Genomic DNA, 20885 nt, shown 5'->3' on the forward strand with positions numbered 1-20885 from the left:
CAGGCAACCCCCTCTTGAGCTAATAGGTACCACATGCAGAAGAGAATCTCACATTGCTGGCAGATTGCTAAGGCTGGGACTGCATCTGTCCCATGCCCTTTTAATTTTTAATGACAGCCTTTCCATTGTACACCTTGAGCAACACTGAGTTATTTGCTGTTGTTACCTGCAGCGGGCTTGCTGTAAGTCGTAAGGGAAACGTGTTGATTTTCCCCTTTCTCTCTGAACAACTCAAGGGCCAAGGCCTCCCTCCTGCTAAAGGGAGTTGGCATCATTGTGTTTACAGTGCTCTGGCATCTTCTACGCACTGCTCCCTGGGCTTTTTAAAGCTTGCTAATGCAGCAAGAGAGGGGAGCTATCCCCGTTGTATATCAGGGGGGGCTGTGTGGAGAGAGTCTCTTCCTTTAAATTCCTGGGAGTCCATCTTAGTGAAGACCTTACTTGGAAGGTCAATACAGCCCAGGTGGTCAGGAAGGCCCAACAGAGACTTCATTTCCTTAGGGTCTTGCAAAAGAACAATGTTAGAAACAACTACTGTAATGATTTCCTTCTATTGGTCCACGATATAAACTGTCCACACTGTATCACGGTGTGGTATGCTGGTTTAACAGCCATGGACAGAAAATCCTTACAGAGGGTGGTGAAGACAGCACAAGACATCATGGGCTGTCCCCTGAGTCCGCTAGATGTTATCACAGAAGACCATTGCCTCAGAAGAGCGAGGAACATTCTGAAGGATGACTCACACCCTGGCCAGCACCTTTTTAATCTCCTGCCCTCGGGCAGGAGATATAGCAGCATGATAAGTCGAACCAACAGGTTAAAGAACAGTTTCTACCTGTGGGTCGTGAGGCTGCTGAATGGAAGACAGCAACATTGCAGCTGACATTTGGGGTTGGTGGTTGTACGACAGCAGATAGAGTGTAACAAGGACTGAGAGATTGAGGGGAAGGGGGCTTGTTTAATCTCACTGTAAACATGTTGTACAGTGACAATAAAATATTTCTATTCTGCTTTAGCTGATTACTGCTGAAAAGTGACCGGAATTTCCCCACTGGCACTTCAGTTTTGAATTGATGAATCCAACCTCGGGTTGTAAAAAGTAAGGAGTGGGATTTTTAATCCCTGGAGGGGTGGTTTTTTTGCACAGAAAGCCCTAGGCAACTTTCCTCTGCAAAGCTCTGCTAATGTCCGTGATCCTATGCTGTTGAACTGCTGACATCAGATCTGCTGAATCCCTTTTGCTGTTCCAGAATTTTGACCCCTGTTTCCCCAGCATACACACCAATTTACCATCTCCTAGGCCAGGGTCAGCTCACAGAGTATCCTAAGGATTATTACTGGACTCCAGGTTCCTTCAGTCCCAGCCAGCATGGCCAGTGGTCAGGGATAATGAGAGATACAGCCCAACAACATTTGGAAGTCACCACATTGTCTCTTCCTGTCCTAGACCTAGTCTAGCTCTGTACAAAAAAATAAAAAAATGGGCAATCTCTCTTCTCCCTTTTTCCTTCTTTGCAATTCCTGATTCGGTCCTCTATTAAGAGAGGTGCAAAGTCATCCCTGCTTCTGTTTATTTGACCATTGTTGGCTTACTGATAAGGGCTCATTCATACATGTCTGGAAATTAAGCAAGGGGCTGGACATGTTTTCAGAACTCAGAAATTTCAGACCACCTTCAGAAGAAGGTGAGTGTAGCTAGTAGTTCTTGTTCATAGGCGTGTCTAGAGGGCTAGGATGCAGTTGTGTATGGCTTCTGGTCCCTGGCATTGTAACTCAAGTTGAGGAACATTGCTGACAGGGATTGGAGAACAATGGATCAGCCCTTTCTGATGGATGGGCATTCTGGATGGATGTGAACGACCAAATACAGCCAGATCACCAGGCTGAAGGCCCCACCTCCAGGAGAGGAAATTTTGGATATATTTCATCTAGAAGAAACAGCCCTTGGCCCCCAAGTTCACCATATCTCATGGCAACTCCAAGAAAGAACAAAATGGTGCTACTCTAGAATAGCTGCTTAAGGAAGGCTCTGCATGATATACATACCTCATGTCATATTGGAGAGAGTTCCTTGCCACTGTAGGCCCACTTAGTGAGAAGGTTGGGTGTCCATGGATGACTGCCTTAAGTCAGTGTTTTTCAGCCTTTTTTGGGCAAGGGCACACTTGTTTTATGAAAAAAATCACGAGGCACACCACCATTAGAAAATGTTAAAAAATTTAACTCTGTGCCTATATTGACTATATATAAAGTAATTCTCTTGAATAGGAATCAAATAAACACAATTTTCCCACGGCACACCAGGCAACATCTCGCGGCACACTAGTGTGCCGCGGAACAGTGGTTGAAAAACACTGCCTTAAGTTGTTCACTGCAAGCAGCAAAAAGAGTACGTCCAGACTCGCTTCCTACTGTGGTTGTGGGAATATCCCAAGGCAGGAATGAGGAACCTCTCCAGACATTGCTGGACTCCAACTCTGCTTATCCATGTGCATTGGCCATGCTGGCTGGAGCTGATGGGAGTTGGAGTCCAGCAACCTATGGAGGTTCACAGATTCTCTATCCCTGTCTGAAGGGATTGATGCCTCCTTATTGTGCCGTGGAGAGCAAGGGAAGCTACGGCTTAGAAGTGCCTTATGATGAACACTGTGCCCAGGGTCAGTCCCATTGTGCTGTTGGTATCTGGGACTAAGGACTAACCTCCTCTCCCTCACCAGGGTCACTCATTCTGCTCCTGGTCTTAGTTGGACTATTGCCAGCCAAGAGAGCCCTGTTAGCTATCCTGCCAATTATCACCTAGGCCAGAGGGTGCTGCACTCTGTACTTTTATTATTATGCAACTGTTCACCAAATTGTTGGTTATATGGAGATCTAGTGGATGCATTTGTCATGCTTGACTGTGTGCCAGCTGGAAAAGTGGGATACAAATAAAGTGACTATTACATCACATCTGATGGCTGCATGATCCTTTACGTCGGGGATGGGGATCCTGTGCACTTCCAGCTGTTGCTGGATTACACATCCCATCATCCCTGTTAGCCATGATGATTGGGGACAATGGGAGTTGCAGTCCAACAGCATCCAGAGTCACTTGCAGCAGTGGAGCCAATCTAGTGCTCCTGCTGGTGTGTTTGCACTGCACCAACCTTGCCTTTCTTCCTCCCGATAAGCTGCAGCAGCACCAGTGATGGGAAGTCAGGTAAATGCTGCTGCCCCATCGACCACTACTGACAATGGTTCTTCTGTAGAACAGTTTCTTCCTATGTGTTGCACCCCCTAACCCACTGCTGCATTTTTATTTTATTTTGCTCAACTAGGAAGAGGTTTGGGGAAAGCACACTGCCCACTGGTATGTTTCATTTGCAATTTTAATTGGCTTATCAGAGACAAAGAGGTGATGACAGAGTTAGAAAATGAAACATTTATCCTCTCCCCTTTTCCTCAACCCTTCACCCACTCCACTTGCTTTTGTCTCCTGGGATATTTTGAGCTATGCAGCGTGGAGATCAGCCACTTCAAAACGAAGAGATTCTTATTCTTTGAAACCTCTCTTACATCAAAGATTATCCCCCATAGCCTCCCCTCCCCACTGCCCACCCCTTAGCTGAAGCAATGCTGACCTAGCATAAAGCCTTCTAGCTATGGTAGATTGGTATACAAAGGATTTTTTTCTTTTCTTTTCTTTTTCTTACAAAAAACAGAAAAGCAGGAATTTCTTCGCCCTCCCTCTTCCTCTTTTTTTTTTAAACATTATTCACAAAAGTTTACAAAATAGCCTTGAAAGTAAGCTCCAATCCACTTTTGAGATCCAATCCATTTTTGCTAACTGATGTTGCTAATAGATTCAAGGATGCATTCATTGTTCTGAGGACCATTATTGTTCCTTGTGATCTCATAGGCCCATAAGTTTGCCTTTCCTCCACATTCACCTTCCCTAAGGTGGTCCCCAGGAGGCAACCCATGCAGCCTACAAGAAGAGGCTTGGTGGATTTGGTTCAAGATTAGATTCTCTATGGGCAATACACATGTACACATAAGGGAAAAGCCTCTTTTTTTGTATTTCTAAGGGAGCAGCAATTTGCTGAACAAAACGTACATTGGTAGCAGGCTGCCAGGGGATCCACAGGCAGCCTATAAAGGGATGGTGAGATGCCAAGCTTGGTGCTTCCAAGCTCATGCTGTCTGCTCTCTGGGCACTGACTTTCTTTGCTGGAACTTTCCCTCCATAAACAATAGATTGTCCATCTTGGTATAAAGAAACATTGGTTTGGCCAAACTGGTGATTTTTGTTGTGTAAGGGGACATCCAAAGGGGACATTTTGTCATCTTCATCCTCCATGCTTATTGTTTTCATGGTTGAGCTTTTCCCCCATTTATATTTGGTAATTTTTTTAATCCACCAGAACTTCTTGCCCACCCTCTCTGGGGGGAAAAAGCTCCCAGAATCCTTCAGGAGTCTAGTGTTGTTGCTTGAACCTCCATGGCTAGGAGTGTCTCACTTTTCCTTGCTTGATCCCAGTGTTTGATATAAGTTGGATACACAACACGCACTGAAGAGGAACCTGACTTCCATGGCATGCAGGCCCCATGGCTCCCAGGCTGTGGCTTGAGAGCACCCAAACCATAGTTGCCTATAAGGCTAATAAGCAGCAACAAAACGCAAAGAGACAGCACCAGCAGAGCGCTCTGCCTGCTTTCCAGGTACTGGTATTGCGCCTCTTTAGTCCTAGCATTGACGCAGGACACCTTGCTCTGCAAGGCTACGAAGGCGACATGAAGGCAGGCCCAGTATTCTGTGCTGTGGTGTAGCCGTGTGATGTTGTACATATGGGTGCCTGTTGGGAGACGGGCCACACTCATCATGTCCAGGCTGGGGTTGAAGCTGGACCATGTGAGGTTGGAAGAAATGGTATTGAGATGAGGTTTCCAGGCAACCAAGATGTGGTAGGCCTGGACGTCCTTTACCAGCAGCTCCAGAGTATCCTCGCTGACGGGGAAAGAACTGTTGACCATCAAGCTGATGCTTCTTGTATCGGCACCAATGAGATTTTGAGCCATGCATGTGTACAGCCCAGCTTCTTGTGCTGTAATCTTGTGGATCTCTATTGTCCCTTCGGGGTACACTTTATACTTTCCATCTTCAGAGTAGGGCATTAGCTTGAGACCTGATGGTGTGACCCAGTAGATCTCTGGCTCTGGTTCTGCCAGAGCCCTGCAGTGAAGAGAGACATCCTCACCATCTGCCACCTCCAAATGGGAAGGAAAGCTTTTGTCAGAGATGAGGGGCAAGCACCTGTCAGTCATTTCCCTGAAAGGGACATCACGGATGTGCTTCCTCTTTAGGTCTGGTGGCTCAGCACATAATGTGGATTGAGGCTCAATGAAGCGGATGCGGTTCTCTGTACTGTTGACCCAGCGGATGACACAGTCACAGCGGATGGGGTTGCTATGGATGCTGATCTCCTGCAGATTGGGGAGGGACTCCAGTGTCTGCTTATGCAAGGCACTTAGGGCATTGTTGTTGAGCATGAGGGTCTCCATCTGGGGGAGGTGGTGGAAAGCACTCGGGTGAATGTAGGAAAGTTTAGGGTTATTGGTCACATCCAGCTTGGTCAGTTCAGGCAGGTTGATCAAGGCAAACTTGTCAATGGAAACCAGCTCCTCCATGTTGTTGAGTCCCAGTTCCTTGAGGTGTAGCATATTTGTGAAGTCACTCTGCTTAATCCTCTGAAGCGGGTTTTTGTTCAGATCCAGGAACTTGAGACCAGGGACTTGCTGCAGCGCCCGTTTGGGGACATTGACCAGCTTGTTGTCATAGAAAGAAAGGCTCTCCAGACTTTTCAGGCCTACTAGTGCATAATCTGAAATCTCCTTCAGGTTCATTCCAGCCAGAACCAAACTCCTCAGATTGGATAGGGCCCTGAAGTTCATATCCAAAATGGCATCCACTTTGTTGCCTCCAATCATGAGGATCTCCAAACTCGGCAGCACTTGGAACCAGCAGCTGTCAACTGCCCTCAGGAAGTTGGAGTTGAGGTGGAGCCGAAGTAGACTTCCAAGGCCTGAGAAGGCTTGGGGTGAAATCCTACGTATTTGATTGTGGTTAAGATAAAGCTCCTGGAGGTTTGACAGGCCCAGGAAGCTGTTGTCAGGCAGTTCAGCCAACTGGTTCTCTTCCAGGTGAAGGCTCAGCAACTGGGGCACATTCTTCAGGCCAAAGTCCAAAATGTCTGAGAAGCTGTTCTGCGACAAATCTAGCTCTGTCAGATTTTTCAGATAGTCCAGCTCGCTCTGCTCGACCTTGGCAACATTGTTACTTTGCAAGAGAAGAATCTGCGTCCCCTCTGGCAAGCTTTCAGGCACTGTGGAGATAAACAAATCATTACAGTCAACTGTGGCTGCTTCCCTGTACACAGACCTGGGTGTGTACCATGGCCTGATCTGGCAGACACATTGCAGTGGGCATTTGACCTTCCAGGGCACAACAGGGATTGCAGTGGTGGTTGCCATACAGATGAGAAGCAAGTTCAGTTGGAAGTGTCTCATTTTCAACTGGCAAGTCCAACTTCCATGCAAAGTGTAAGCTTTTACAGGACACATTTGGAACTCAACATAAGCAAAAACAAAACCCAGAAACGGGGAAGAGCAGAAAGCAAAAATCCACTGCCCTGCCACCCCCGGAAGCTTCTACAGAAGTTGCTGTTCCTGAGGGTGTTGTGCTAGGGGTAGGAGGCTTCCTCAGCTAAAGAGGTCATCCTAATGGGCCTTGTGGTCCTTTTTTCTAATCAGAGCTTCTCCTTTTCCTCCTCCATAAATGGTTCATTTTTTCTCTGGCTTGCATCATTCAGACTTCTTCTTAAGGCTGTACCTGAAAGAGATAAATGAAAAAACTTTGTGTAAGAAACAAAATTCACAAGCTAGCAACACACAGGAGTCAAAGCTTAGCATGCCATTGTGGAGATTTCATACAGAGCTGCTGTAAGTGTAGCAGAGGCAGTGTTTCAGAACTCATGACCAAAGTATGCATGATGTGTCCATCATGGGTTGACATTCTGTGAAAATTGTTCAAATCTGTTTGACCAAAAAGGCCTCATGGCTTGCTAACTGCTTTCAATATTGTGCTTTAATGTTTACCTGCTTCCCCCTCCCACCCATGATCCACTGCCTACAGCCAGATCTTATGATACTACTGCATTTGTGCCTGTCCTTCTGACAGAGAACAATGTCTGCAGGATTTACACCAGGCATTCTTAAAAGCCAGGGAATTGTGTGTGTGTGTGTGTGTGTGTGTGTGTGTGTGTGTATGTGTGTGTGCTGGAGGGGTGGGGACGGGCAGCAGCAGATTGACAGGGCCTGGAGGGTAGTTCACCCAGGAGTCATTGACTGTGGAAGACAAGCCCAGCACAGAAAGTTAGAGGGCACCACTTGTTACCTGCATTTCTTAGCTGAAACCTATCCAGTGTATCAGCCAGGACCTGCAATTCATTTGGGGAGATGCCTATTCCCTTTCATGGCCATTTGGAGGTGGGCCTGCCCTTCTTTATGAACAGTCCCCCTAGTCTGAAGTGGCTACTCACCAAATACCGGTGGGCTACAGCAGAAACATAAAACCCTGCAACAAACTAATGTGCTAACTCTGTCACCTTTTCTACCCAGGTAGGACTATATAGATACTTTACAATGTGAATCCTAGTAAGAGTTTGCCCACCCTGCTCATCTTCTAATGTGGCATACACTATCAGCTGCCAATAGCACCCCTGTAACATTTACAGATGTCAAAATGGTTATCTGCTGTGGAAGAGGATAAATGGACACAAATCTGGCATCAAAAATGTAACTCTAAAAAAACAGCAGGAGTCCATTTCAGACCATCAAGGCACTCTATAGCAAACTTTAAGGTTACAGTACTTAAAAAAATGTTTCAAGAGAAAAAAATGTTTTAAAAGGAAGCTGCCAAATGGGAATTCAGTAAGAAAACTGACAGTGTGGAATTTGGTCTGGGATACTGGGAATTTCAAGCTCACTATATAATTGCCCGTTTTATTTTATTTTGTTTTGATGATTCCTTCTTTATTCTAATGGGTCGCACCCAGGCCAACAGGCTTTTCCATGCTTATGACTGAATTCTGTATTCATTCATTCATTCATTCATTCATTCATTCATTCATTCATTCCAGCTCAGCAGTTGTGTCTCTGAGCACAGTGGCCTCCAAAGTTGGGGAAACTCTGGTTTATAAACTCAGACACAACTCCAAACCACAGGTAGCACAAACCATGGTTTGCAAACCTGTTTCAAAGCACAGCTTCTGATCCTGGTTTGTTGGTTGACTGCAGTTTGTCAGTTCAGACAAAACACAAATCCATAGTTAAACTTGCTTAACCATGATTTGCTGTAATGTTTAATTGATTTATAGCAGAAATCTACAGCCAGGAAATAAAAGTGAGAATGATTTTTGCACAATCCAGAAAAAGTTATGCATGATTAAGAGATCCCTTCATTCAGTATACAGTATGTCCACACAAAAAAGGAAGAAAGAAGTTACTGTATATGCATACACTGCACTTGCTGGGAAGGATTTCTCTTTCTCTCTGTCTGTCTGTCTGTCTGCCTCTCTCTCTTTTTAAAGGAATAGTCTATCATAGGCTTGTAGCTCAGAGAGAATATATTCTCTCTCAATCTTGCGTGCATGTGTGCACTCATGCACACACATTTTTTGAGTGCAGACTGCAGTCAAGGGCTATATTGGCAGCTTGTGAGTAATGCATCAGGTTGCTCTGCTGGCAGCTTAATCAGAGAGTGACCTCCTTCCTGGGGGGTGGGGGGACATGCCCTCCTTTGGAAAACCATGTCACCAACTATTATTCTGCCTCCATCTTCCCAGTGCTTCTATGATTATACTGCAACTCTCACAGACACGTTCCCTGAGAAGGTAGGATGGATAAGCCTGCTGTAAAAAATCACTCTCCTTCTGTTCCCAGACCCACATTAATGGCATTCATAAGAGACACATCGCAGGCTCAAATGTGTTCTTAGTTTCGCTTCCGGTTAGGTGCCGGTCAATGGCGGACGGGAGTCCGACGGCTCCGTCCTCCGCTAGGCTTTAGGGACTTCCGTGCCTGCGCCACGGGTCCCTTAAAGCCACGGGAAGAGCGTCCCGTGGACCTGAGCTTCGTGGGTCCCAGACGTGCCGTCTCCGTTCCCGATTGACCCTCGTAAGGGGGAAAATCGGGCGAGCGGAGCGCCGGCACGGGACTGAAGAAGCATCTGCCTGCGGAGGATCAAAGCAGCGATCCCGCCAGACTCGAGCACCCGGCACTTCCTGCAAAGAAAACTCCAAAGAAACTCTGTAAGTTAAAGAATTGGATTATTTTTACAAGTTTAAAGAGCACTACTTGCAGAGGAATTGCAAAAGGAAGCCTGTTCCCTTTGTACTGTTCGTGCGAGCTTGGTAGCGCTAAAAGATCAAAGCCGCGACTAACGGAAAAGTTTTGCGAACTCTGCCAAACTTTTTAAAAGTGGTTTAAAAGTTGCTTAAAGTTTGTTTTAAGACTTAAAAACAGTTGATATGGCAAAAGAAGACGCCCCTCACCCTCTGGATTAGGATTCCGGGTCAGTAGCGGGCTGTGATATATTGTTGCCATTTTTTCTTTGTTGGTGTCTCAGTGACTGTTTACCAGTGGAGACATTTTGACTTCTTTGCAACCAGATACAAGTTACTTTATAAACTTTGGTGGTAACACTGCAAGTTAAGAACTGTTACTGACTTGGGCTACATGAAAATGGACTCTTCTTGGCTTTAAGGAATTTATACTTTGGAATGTAAACTCTTTGCCTAAAACTTGGATTTTCGGGACTGGTGTGGGCTCCTGGCTCAGCAGCCTCTTTGTTCTCAGAACTGATCTGCTGGCCACCTGGTGTTTACTTTTGGGACTGTTGGCCTTCCACTGTGAATGTCTGAGATTGTTACTACAGCAACTGGAGTGACCTTGAGATTACAGTTGCAGAGCCCACAGGGAATGGAAACTAGATCTAAAGGAACTGGCTCTGAGAAAAGAAAAGGCTCTGTTTCCCTAACCCTACAGGAACAAATGGAGAAATTGGTTGCTAGTGTGGCAGAAATTGCAGCAGGACTGAAAAGCGTTACTGATGGGCTGAAGCAAACACAAGATCAAGTTTCATCAGGAAATACAGCAGTGAATTCAGCGATAGAAAAACTTCAAGCGGATATAAAAGCTGATATTAAAAATTCTACGCAGACCCTAGAAAAATCAATTGGGCAAATTGAGGAGAATGTAAAGAAGAACAGAGAAGAGATCAACAGGATTGGGCAAGAGGTGACCACCTTGAAAAAGGACTCAGAGGAAATTAAAGTGGTCAAAGAAAAAATAAAAAAGGTGGAGGAAAAATTGGACAATTTGGACTTGGAACAGATAGAGAATATTGGAACACGACAGAGGTCTGTGGAAGAGTCCCTTGCGTTTCTGCAACTACATCAAAGAGAGGGCAACATCCGCCTAAGAAATCTTCCAGAAGTGGAAGGGGAAGACCTAAAAGACTACATAGTGAAGTTATTTTCAGGATTTTGGGAGATAGAAGAGATCAACGTCTCAGCGCGCATAGTGAAGGCCTTCAGATTTGGTCCAAGAGGTTCCAGAGGAAAGAAAAGTAACAAAACAGTCAGTGACTGTTTGATTGTGTGTCACGACCGACACGATAGGGATTTCTTTCTGGACTGTCATTACAGAAACAACCTGGTGGTAGAGCAGAACAAAGTAATTTTTTATAAGGATATCCCCAGATTTTTCCTTGACAAAAGAGTTCCTTACAACGATTTGGCAACTGAGATTAGAAAAAGGAAAATCCCCTACAGTTGGGAATTTCCAGAAGGCCTGGCATTTACGTTTGAAGGGAAAAAGATAAGAATAAGGTCCCTGGCGGAGAAACAGAAGTTCTTGGATAAGCATCTGGAACAATTTAAAGGCACACCACTCGACCCAGCACAATTCTACAGGTCTCCAGAGGTATTTCCACCACCGCCGGGACCTCTACCAAGTCCACCAAGCCCAGGCAAGGATCCAGAGGAAGACAAGAAAGGAGAAGCAATTGGAGGAGAAGACTAGAGAAAGGAAAATGGCGCTCAAGTTAATGACATGGAATGTCCGGGGATTGAACCAGAGGCCAAAGAGACGCAGAGTGTTTTATAGCATAGAAAAGAAGAATTTGGATATAATATGTTTACAGGAAACCCACATAGCCCGACGTCACAGAAGATTATTACAGAATAAAAAATTGGGCCAAGAGTTCATATCATCGGACAAGGTCAAGAAGAGAGGAGTAGTGATTTATGCAAAGGAGAAATATAGCCCAAGACAGCTATTCAAAGATGAAGAAGGGAGATACATCGCAATTGAAATTAACGTACAAGGCGAAAAATTTTTGATTCTGGGACTTTATGCACCAAATGATGGAAAGTCAATCTTTTATAAGAAAATACATGACTTGCTGTTGGACTATTTGGATTACAAATTAGTTTGCCTTGGAGATTTTAATGGTGCAGTTTCCACATTAATGGACAGATCTCAAAGAACTAAATTAACGAATGATGGGAAACTCCCAAAGACCTTTTTTGAAATGGTGGACAATTTGAATTTGGTGGACTCATGGAGATTAAAAAACCCCACAGATACAGAGGCAACATATTTCAGCGAACCTCAGCAGTCATGGTCGAGGATAGACTATATTTGGATTTCGAATGAATTGGCTCCAAAAATACAAAAGGCAGAAATTGGCCCTAAAACTCTTTCAGACCACAATCCTGTACAGCTAAATTTAAAAATGATTTCCAAGGACTCTTTTAGATGGAGAATGGATGACGCTTTGATGAGAAACACCAAGCTAGTGGAAAGAGCGGCGAAAAAGATGAAAGAATATTTTCAGATAAATTGGAGCTCCGAAGTGGAGAAAAGAATCGCTTGGGATGCAAGTAAAGCTGTAATGAGAGGATTTCTTATTAGTGAAAAAGCAAAAAAGAAGAGACAACAAAATGCAGAGATGGAGAGATTGTTGAAATTAATCAAAGAAAAGGAAAAAGAATTAAGAGGACATCCCAGATGCGTTAAAATTCAAAAAGAAATTAAATACTTGCAATCCCAATATGCCAACATAATGAACCAGGACATTGAATGGAAAGTGAAAATGATGAAGCAAAGAACATTCGAATCGGCTAATAAGTGTGGAAAACTACTAGCTTGGCAATTGAAGAAAAGACAAAAGGTAAATGTCATCAATACCTTGGTAGTAAATGGGAAAAACGTGGAGAAACCAGAGGAAATCAGATGGTGTTTTCAAAGATTCTACAAGCAACTGTACAAGGAGGAGGAGATAGATGAAGCAGAAATAGACCGATTTCTGGAAAAAAACGGATTGCAAAAGGTCCCAGAGGAAAAATTAGTTACTCTCAACCACCCAATAACGACGCAGGAAATAGAAGATGCAATAAATAACATGCAATTGGGGAAGGCCCCAGGACCGGACGGATTAACAGCAAAATATTATAAGACATTGAAAGACTGGCTATCGCAGCCACTAAGAGAAGTTTGCAACAAGATACTAGAAGGAGATAGGGCACCAGAGACGTGGAAGGAAGCCTTTATCACACTGATTCCAAAACCAGATATGGATGTGACGCAAATGAAAAATTATCGTCCAATATCCCTTTTGAATGTGGATTATAAGATTTTTGCAAATATATTGGCTACAAGGTTAAAAAGAGTGTTGAAAGACTATATACATAGAGACCAAGCAGGTTTCTTGCCAGGAAGACAAATTAGTAATAATACGAGAATTATTGTGGACATTTTAGAAAAACTGGAGAGAAACATAAATACGGATGCGGCATTATTGTTTGTTGATGCAGAGAAAGCATTTGACAAAGTTTCTTGGACATTTATGAAAAAGAATTTGGAAAGGATGGGAGTTGGCGAAAAGTTTTTGAATGGAATTAATGCCATCTATACAGAACAAAGAGCAAAAGTAATTGTAAACAGTGTGATATCGGAGGAGTTTGAAGTCGAAAAGGGAACAAGACAAGGGTGCCCTATCTCCCCTTTACTCTTCATTACGGTCCTGGAAGTCCTCCTAAATATGATACGAAAGGACAAACAGATAAAAGGAATTCGTGTGGGAGAGAAGGAATACAAATTACGCGCCTTCGCAGATGATTTGATGCTATCCCTGCAAGAACCGGAAAGCAGTGTCCCCAGAGCTTTGGGAATAATCGAACAATTTGGACTTGTAGCTGGTTTCAAGTTAAACAAGCAGAAAACCAAAGTTTTAGGAAAAAATATGAGTGCAGAACAAATTCAAAGAATACAGGAAGGCACTGGCCTCAATTTTGTCAAAACAGTAAAATATCTAGGTATCAACCTCACAACCAAGAATTTGAACCTGTATAAGGACAATTACGAAAAATTGTGGATGGAAATAAAGAAAGATATGGAAATATGGACAAGATTGAAACTGTCGTTAATGGGAAGAATTGCCGTGATAAAAATGAATGTCCTACCAAGGATGCTGTTTTTATTCCAAGCCATACCAATTTTGGATAAACTGGATTGCTTTAAGAAATGGCAAAAGGACTTATCAAAGTTTATATGGCAGGGCAAAAAGCCAAGAATCAAGTTTAAGATCCTAACAGACTCTAAAGAGAGAGGAGGCTTTGCCCTGCCGGACTTAAGACTTTACTTTGAAGCAGCAGCCTTTTGCTGGCTAAAGGATTGGTTTAAACTAGAGAACGTTGATGTATTGGACTTGGAAGGACATGATAATATGTTTGGATGGCATGCATACCTTTGGTATGACAAGGTTAAGATCCACAGAACTTTTAAGTCTCATATAGTTAGAAAATCCTTGTATCAGGTCTGGACTAGATATAAAGACTTGTTAGAGAGAAAGACCCCTAGATGGATCTCTCCAGTGGAGGCCAAAGCCTATAAGAGACCGAACATGTCTGCAAATTGGTTAAGATATATGGACATATTGCAGCAGGAAGGGGACTCTTTTAAGCTAAAAAGTTACGATCAGGTGAAAAGTCAGGTCCCCGACTGGCTGCATTATCATCAGGTATATGAAACATTTAAAATGGACAAAAAAGTTGGTTTTCAAGTAGAAAAATCAAAACTGGAAACAGAACTGATAGAATCGAATTTTAAGAACCTTTCCAAAATGTATAATCTTTTGCTAGAGTGGCATACGAAAGATGAACTGGTTAAATCGTCAATGATAGACTGGGCGAAAGATGTAGGACACAATATCATGATGGATGACTGGGAGAGATTGTGGCAGAAAGGTATCAAATTCACTGCTTGTCATAGCTTAAGAGAAAATATAATGAAAATGGTTTACAGATGGTACTTGACACCAGTTAAGATAGCTAAGATGAACACCAAAATGTCAGATGTGTGTTGGAAATGTAAACATGCGAAAGGTACCTTTTTTCATATGTGGTGGTTGTGCCCAGCGGTAAATGCTTTCTGGGATAAGATTTATAACGAACTTAAGAAGGTAATGAAAGTTACCTTTTGTAAGAAACCAGAGGCATTTCTTCTGAGCATAACAAATGAAGAGATACCCAGTCAGGACAGAGTGTTTTTTATGTATGCCACAACAGCAGCTAGAATCCTATTGGCAAGAACATGGAAAGGTGAAGAGATACCAACGGTGGAAGAATGGCAGATGAAGATGATGGAGTATATGGAACTCGCAGAACTGACCGTCAGAATCCGGGACCAGAGGGAGGAGAAGGTGTCACGGGATTGGAAGAAATTTAAAGACTACTTAGTTAAATCAGTAAAATTGAATATTTGAGCAGAATCAAATAGAATAGCGGCTTTAGCAGGTTTATGTTAGATAAAATTGTTAGGAAGATATTTTTGTGTGAAAGATTTATTTGTTAGAAAATATGTTAAGATTTGGTGTTTAAGTCAAGATTTATATGCGATTAGGTATATGATTAAGTAAAGTAAAGCACATTAAAAATTGAGCAAATGTGAATAGAATAAGATACAAAGCTACCTAGGAGATATATATGATTATGAAGACAGTGGAGGGAATGGGGGAAGTCCCCTAAAATAGAGAAGATAGTACCAAGAAAAGTAAGAGGATAAGTGTTAGTTTAAAGGTTTGTATATGTTTCTTTTTATTGTAATTGTTTGATTGTGTTTTTGTGCTGTGTTTATGTATTGTATTTTTGTATTGTTTTGTATTGTTAATGGTGGTGTTTATGTTATGTTTTTCTTTTGTCTTAATAGAAAATAATAAAATCTTATAAAAAAAAAAAACAAATGTGTTCTTAGTTTCACTTGTGAATTGGCTTGAAGACCCATGCGGGGATTGCTACTGGCCATTTGGATGTTTTAATACATTTATCTGCTGGCATGGCTCTAAATGCACAATCCAGAAGTCAAGCTTGATCGATAGCATGCAGCAGGATGAGACAGCTGAATCTTGAGAGTGGACAAACGCAGCTGGCCCTACAATTGGACAGAATGAAGTAGCTGCCTCAGGAGACGTCGTTGCTGCTGCTACTGCTGTGTGTGTGTGTGTGTGTGTGTGTAGCAGCACATCTGCAGCCCCCCTGGTTGTTCCACCTGAAGCCTCCAAGCCGTTCCCTTTCTTGGATCTAGAAAACCCGTTTCCTCCAAGAGTGCCTGGAGTGTTGAAATAAGTCTCAACTGGTACTAGCATATAAGGCACTATATATTAACCCTTAAATGCCCAGTAGGTCAGTGCAGTCTGCAGGAGAGCTTTACTTTCATGTCCCCAAGGTATCTGAAGGGTGCTCTGTAAACACTTAAAAGCAGGGCTTCTGAAGGCGGCCCTGTTTAGGGAAGTTTTTAAGGACTGATGTTTTAGTGTATTTTTAATCTTTGTTGGAAGCCACCCAGAGTGGCTGAGTAGGCCCAGCTGGATGGCCGGGGTGCAAATAATATATTATTATTATATTCATTCATTCAGTCTGGTATGGCTGCCCCTGTTCTGTGGAGCAGCATGTATCCTGTGAGGATACAACAGGCACCCACCAGCTACACTTTCCCATAAACAATTGAAGACCTTCTTGTTCAAACAAGCTTTCCCATCTGGATTAATACTGTATTTCTCTGCCAGATCTACTCTGCTACTGTTTTCTGTGTTGTTGCTCACTGTTTTTATTGCATTTTGTACATTGCCTTGAGATGTGTGTTGAAGGTGATTAAACAACAATGGCCAACCTAGTTATGGAGTGGGCATCCTCTTGTATTTAGCATCTGGCAGCAAAATCTCTTGGGCCAGCCTTGAGAAGAGAGGTGATTGAATACTCTTCTCACAAAACCACATAGAAAACATGCGCACCTAGGAAACTGGTGTGCCAGAGAAAAGCCTAACCTGGAGCTCTTCTTGACACCTGATTTTTGTGTGTCCAGAGTCTCTATGTGCCAAGCCTGGTCCTGTTAAAGACAATGTTTGCCTATATTTCTTGATCAGTTTTCCCCAGATCACTTTCCAGTCTCAAGGAAACGAAGGAACCTTATTCTGTACTTGCCTCCTTTAAAAGAGGAAAATACATTGTTTTGCACGATCTGGATGGATTTATGGAAGAAAACACATCCGCAGAGAGGGGAAAGAAAGATGAAAGTCCATCAAGAAGGATGTGAAAATCAATACAGCCCACCCTTTCTTTAGTGCAGTTCCTCTGGGAGTCGCCATAATAAAAGTCAAAAGACCTTGTGGAAGGCAGCAGCGTAAATGCAAAGGATCAATTCTGGCACATGGGCCGCAGTGAGGCAGTGGCATATAATCTTTACTCTGACACCCTTTATAGAGTGAGCATTGGGCCTGTAACTAACTTCTTTGGCCTTGGAAAACCACGGCCTTGTTCATTTAATTTTCCTGGAGTGCATGATGATTGCAAGTTGCATGTTTAAGCTTCGTAGATGATTGGGGGTTTTGTTCTGCAAATCACAGGGTCTTTCTCTTTCTGAACCTCAAAGCCGGGAGGTGGTTTGAAGAAGAACTGTTAAACTGATCTGGAAATGCTGATCTTTTCAATTTGGAATTGGGAGTATAAAGTGAGGGTTAAAGCAAATCAGCTTTAAGGAAGCCTTCCTGAAAAGGCACAGAATACAGTTTATTTTCAAGGCATTTATTTTTGTCGCCCCCCCCCACTCCATTCTTTTTATCTGTTTGTTAATTTAGTTAAGTGCCTTATGTGTACATCTGGAGGTTGAGGCTCTGGGAGGGTGGAAATACAATTGGAGGTGGGTATAGGCTTATTTAAGGGACGCGGGTGGCGCTGTGGGTTAAACCACAGAGCCTAGGGCTTGCTGATCAGAAGGCTGGCAGTTCGAATCCCCGCGACGGGGTAAGTTTCCATTGCTTGGTCCCAGCTCCTGCCCACCTAGCAGTTCTAAAGCACATCAAAGTGCAAGTAGATAAATAGGTACCACTCTGGCGGGAAGGTAAACGGCGTTTCTGTGTGCTGCTCTGGTTCGCCAGAAGTGGCTTTGTCATGCTGTACACCAGCTCCCTCGGCCAGTAACACAAGATGAGCACCGCAACCCCAGAGTCGGACACGACTGGACCTAACGGTCAGGGGTCCCTTTACGTTTACCTATGGGCTTATTTATTTATTTGTATTTATTTGTTATGCGAAAAGGACGGGGGGGGGGGAAGGATCCATTTATTCTGGACCAAATCTTTTGGAATACAAGTTCTTATTTTAAAATACAGTATTGCTATATAAATGTTATTTTTTGTAAAAAACAACAACAGTGAAAACAATTTGGGATTTCTCTTTTAGGTCATCCTATGGATTAGTCGGTGCTCGCCCTCTCCTCTTTCATGGAACCTGTTTGGCCATTGCATGGTCAGTTAAAGCCTGCGCCTTTGCTTTCCATCACCTGTGGTGCTGTCGTATAGTGTTAACACTGACGAGTGTTAGGTAGGGAAGGGAATTGCCCTCTTTCAGTGTAGGTGGACTGCGTAAGTTATTGTAGGAGACCTTTGTGATAATCCTTCAGTCAGACCCATAATGTCGTTTGTACTGGTGTTGCCTTACATGTCCTTTCTAGGTCCAAATGTGGAGGTTTGGTGAAGATGAGCTTCTAGCAAACTGTTTGTTACAGAGGAGGGGTGTGGGTGTGGGTGGAGGAGGACAGTATTCTAGCAATCAAACTGTGCAGAATGACAGCTGCATTGTCTGTCACTCCTCATTAATCATTTTGTGCTTATCACTCATTATTACTGATTCCTTGTCTGCCATTCGTTGTTAACAGCCACACAAAGCATATGGGCTAGTCAATTCTGGTTATGGATTTAGCAATTTTACCTAATGGAGGAGCTGCAAAGGTAATTAGCAGGGGACCTTAGGCTAGTCCCTGCCCTGCTGAACTCTGTTGGACTAGGTTTCTGTTTCATGCTTCTGCAATGCTTGCTTGCTTTATATAGCTACATGCTCCAGTTTAAATTATTATGGCTCCTTTTCTCCCATTGCCATCTTTTCTGTAGCAGATTCCATCCATATGATAAGATAAATCTAACAGGCAGCACTTTAAGGCAGGAGTGTAAATGTTTATTGATGTCAGTGAATGGGAAGAGAGGAAGTCAGGTCCAGCACCAGTGACTGGTGGGGTTGGGCTTTGGTCAAGGGCTCCATCTGCTCCATGATTGGCCTGAGCCAGCCATGCCTCCCCCTGCCTGCCAACTTACTTACAACCTGCCGGGGAATGGTGCTGGCTGTCAGCTTCATCTTCCTTAGTCTCAGGTTTACTCAGCAAGGGAGGAGGAGTGTAAGGACAAAACCAAAATTAGCTGACTCTTCTTGCCATTGGCTCTGGCTCCTGCTAGTGTTGGGTCTCCCTCTATCAGTCCCATTGGTCACCAGACACCAATGAAAGCTTGAAAAATGGACATTTTTAAATTTAATTTGCTGGAAAACTTCCAGTTGACTGCAAACAACATCCTGCTTACAAGAGAACACAGAGCTGTGGCTTTCTCTTTTCACACATTTCAACATACCTTGGGCCAGGAAGTAGGCAAGGAAAATGTGCAGTGTGTTAGTTGGGAGCAAAGTTTTGAAAATGGGATTAGTCGCTGTTTGACAGAAATGAGGATTCTGGGAATTCCCCTGCACATTTTTTTTTCACAGTCCTTTGTGACAGTCTTGAATAAATGATTGTGACTGCAGGAGGATTTATTAGTGCTTAATAACACAAATTCCAATGAGTTTGGCCATTCATCTGTACCATTTTACTTTCTATGCTCTTTCCCAACCCAAGTCCACATACACAGAGCAAATGCACAAGAGCCAGTGTGGTGTAGGTCAGGTTAAGATCTAGGAGACCAGGGTTCAGATCCCCACTTGGTCATGCAGCTCACTGGGTAGCCTTGGACAAGTCACTGCCTCTCAGCCTAAGCAACCTCGCAGAGTTGTGGTGGGGATTAAATGCAGGGGGAGACAACCATGTCTCGAGCTCCTTGGAGGAAAAAGGTAGGACCTAAATGCAATAAAAATAAAATGAAATGAAATTTACCAATTTGCTGTCACAGATGCCTGCCCCCCGCCCCCTAGACCTTTGAATGGAAGTTCTATGGGGATACTACATAAAAAAATTCTCGTACTGTCAGAGATTTAAAGTTCCTAAGGGTGCCATGGACAAAGATTTTTCACATTGTTGAAAGCAGAGTTCTTCAAAAGAGATAACTCTCTACAGCCTGGGACGTTAGATTCAACGAAGGAGATGAAGCCGACCCACAGCAGGTTCACATCATGGGGCCAAAATCTCTCTGACTAGCATTTGAGCACACCTGCCGCAGCTACCATCTCATATAGTGTAGCTGCTCATTAAAGTCCCCAACTGCTAGTTCTGAAATCTTGGGCATCTTTTTCACACACACGAACTCTGAAGTACTTCCAACTTAACTAACCAAAAACATTCACATTCACTGTGCGTAGGCACCTTAAGGTTCTGTAATTGCTACCAAGTGACATCCTAATTGGTTGCAACGATGCTGTGAAGAGATGCTGGATAACAAGTGGAGATGTTGCATTCTCCCTTTCTCTTCTTTCTGCTTGCCATTCCTAGCCTACTGAGTCCTTGTATGTTTCTATCCATATGTGACAGGAGTGAGCCAGCAGTAAATCACACTGTGCACATTGGAGTTAACCCTTTATTAGCAGGAACAAGATCTGCACAGACTTGGCAGTTTCGAACTCATCCCCGGTAGGATCAGTTGCCCCCCATGGATCAGTTGTCGAGATTAAAGGTCCCTGCCTCCCTACAGCTGTCTCTGTCTCCTCTTCTCCAGTCAAAACAAAACAAAACAAAACAATTCCTTCCAGTAGCACCTTAGAGACCAACTAAGTTTGTTCTTGGTATGAGCTTTCATAAAGAAGTGTGCATGCACATGAAAGCTCATACCAAGAACAAACTTAGTTGGTCTCTAAGGTGCTACTGGAAGGATTTTTTTAATATTTTTTATTTTGTTTTGACTATGGCAGACCAACACGGCTACCTACCTGTAACTGGATCCTCTTCTCCAGGTTTCCCATGGATTGCTATTTACTCCTATTCAGTGGTAAAGAATGGATTTTTGGGAGGAAGTGCCAGGGCAAAAGAAAGGGAAGGGGAAGTTCTTGGACACAGTGCTTTAAAGTGCAGACCTGCACCTAGAAACGTGGCATGAAAGGAAGCAGTCATGTTCCATCAAATCTAGTCCACCTCTCCATTTACTTCCCCAAGATATCCCCCTCACCTTCCCACTATTATATATCTTTCCTCTGCATCTCCTCCCTTTCCATGATTTCACACCTTCCACATCCAGCAGCCCTGCTAGCACACTCACA

The 20885-nt window shown here is 43.5% G+C and overlaps 1 protein-coding gene across 1 annotated transcript in view; it reads right to left on the reverse strand.

The window, feature by feature from the left end:
• Positions 1-3353: 3353 nt before the first annotated feature.
• Positions 3354-20885, reverse strand: part of LRRN2 (leucine rich repeat neuronal 2) — a 156404-nt gene continuing 138872 nt past the window's right edge. The window contains exon 2 of the mRNA XM_033152780.1: positions 3354-6871. Within this exon, the coding sequence (XP_033008671.1) occupies positions 4453-6603 (2151 nt within the window). The 5' untranslated portion in view covers positions 6604-6871 and the 3' untranslated portion in view covers positions 3354-4452. The remainder of the gene's footprint in view (positions 6872-20885) is intronic.

This window comes from Lacerta agilis, chromosome 6 (genome assembly GCF_009819535.1).
Source record: "Lacerta agilis isolate rLacAgi1 chromosome 6, rLacAgi1.pri, whole genome shotgun sequence".
In the NCBI taxonomy this organism is placed as follows: domain Eukaryota; kingdom Metazoa; phylum Chordata; class Lepidosauria; order Squamata; family Lacertidae; genus Lacerta; species Lacerta agilis.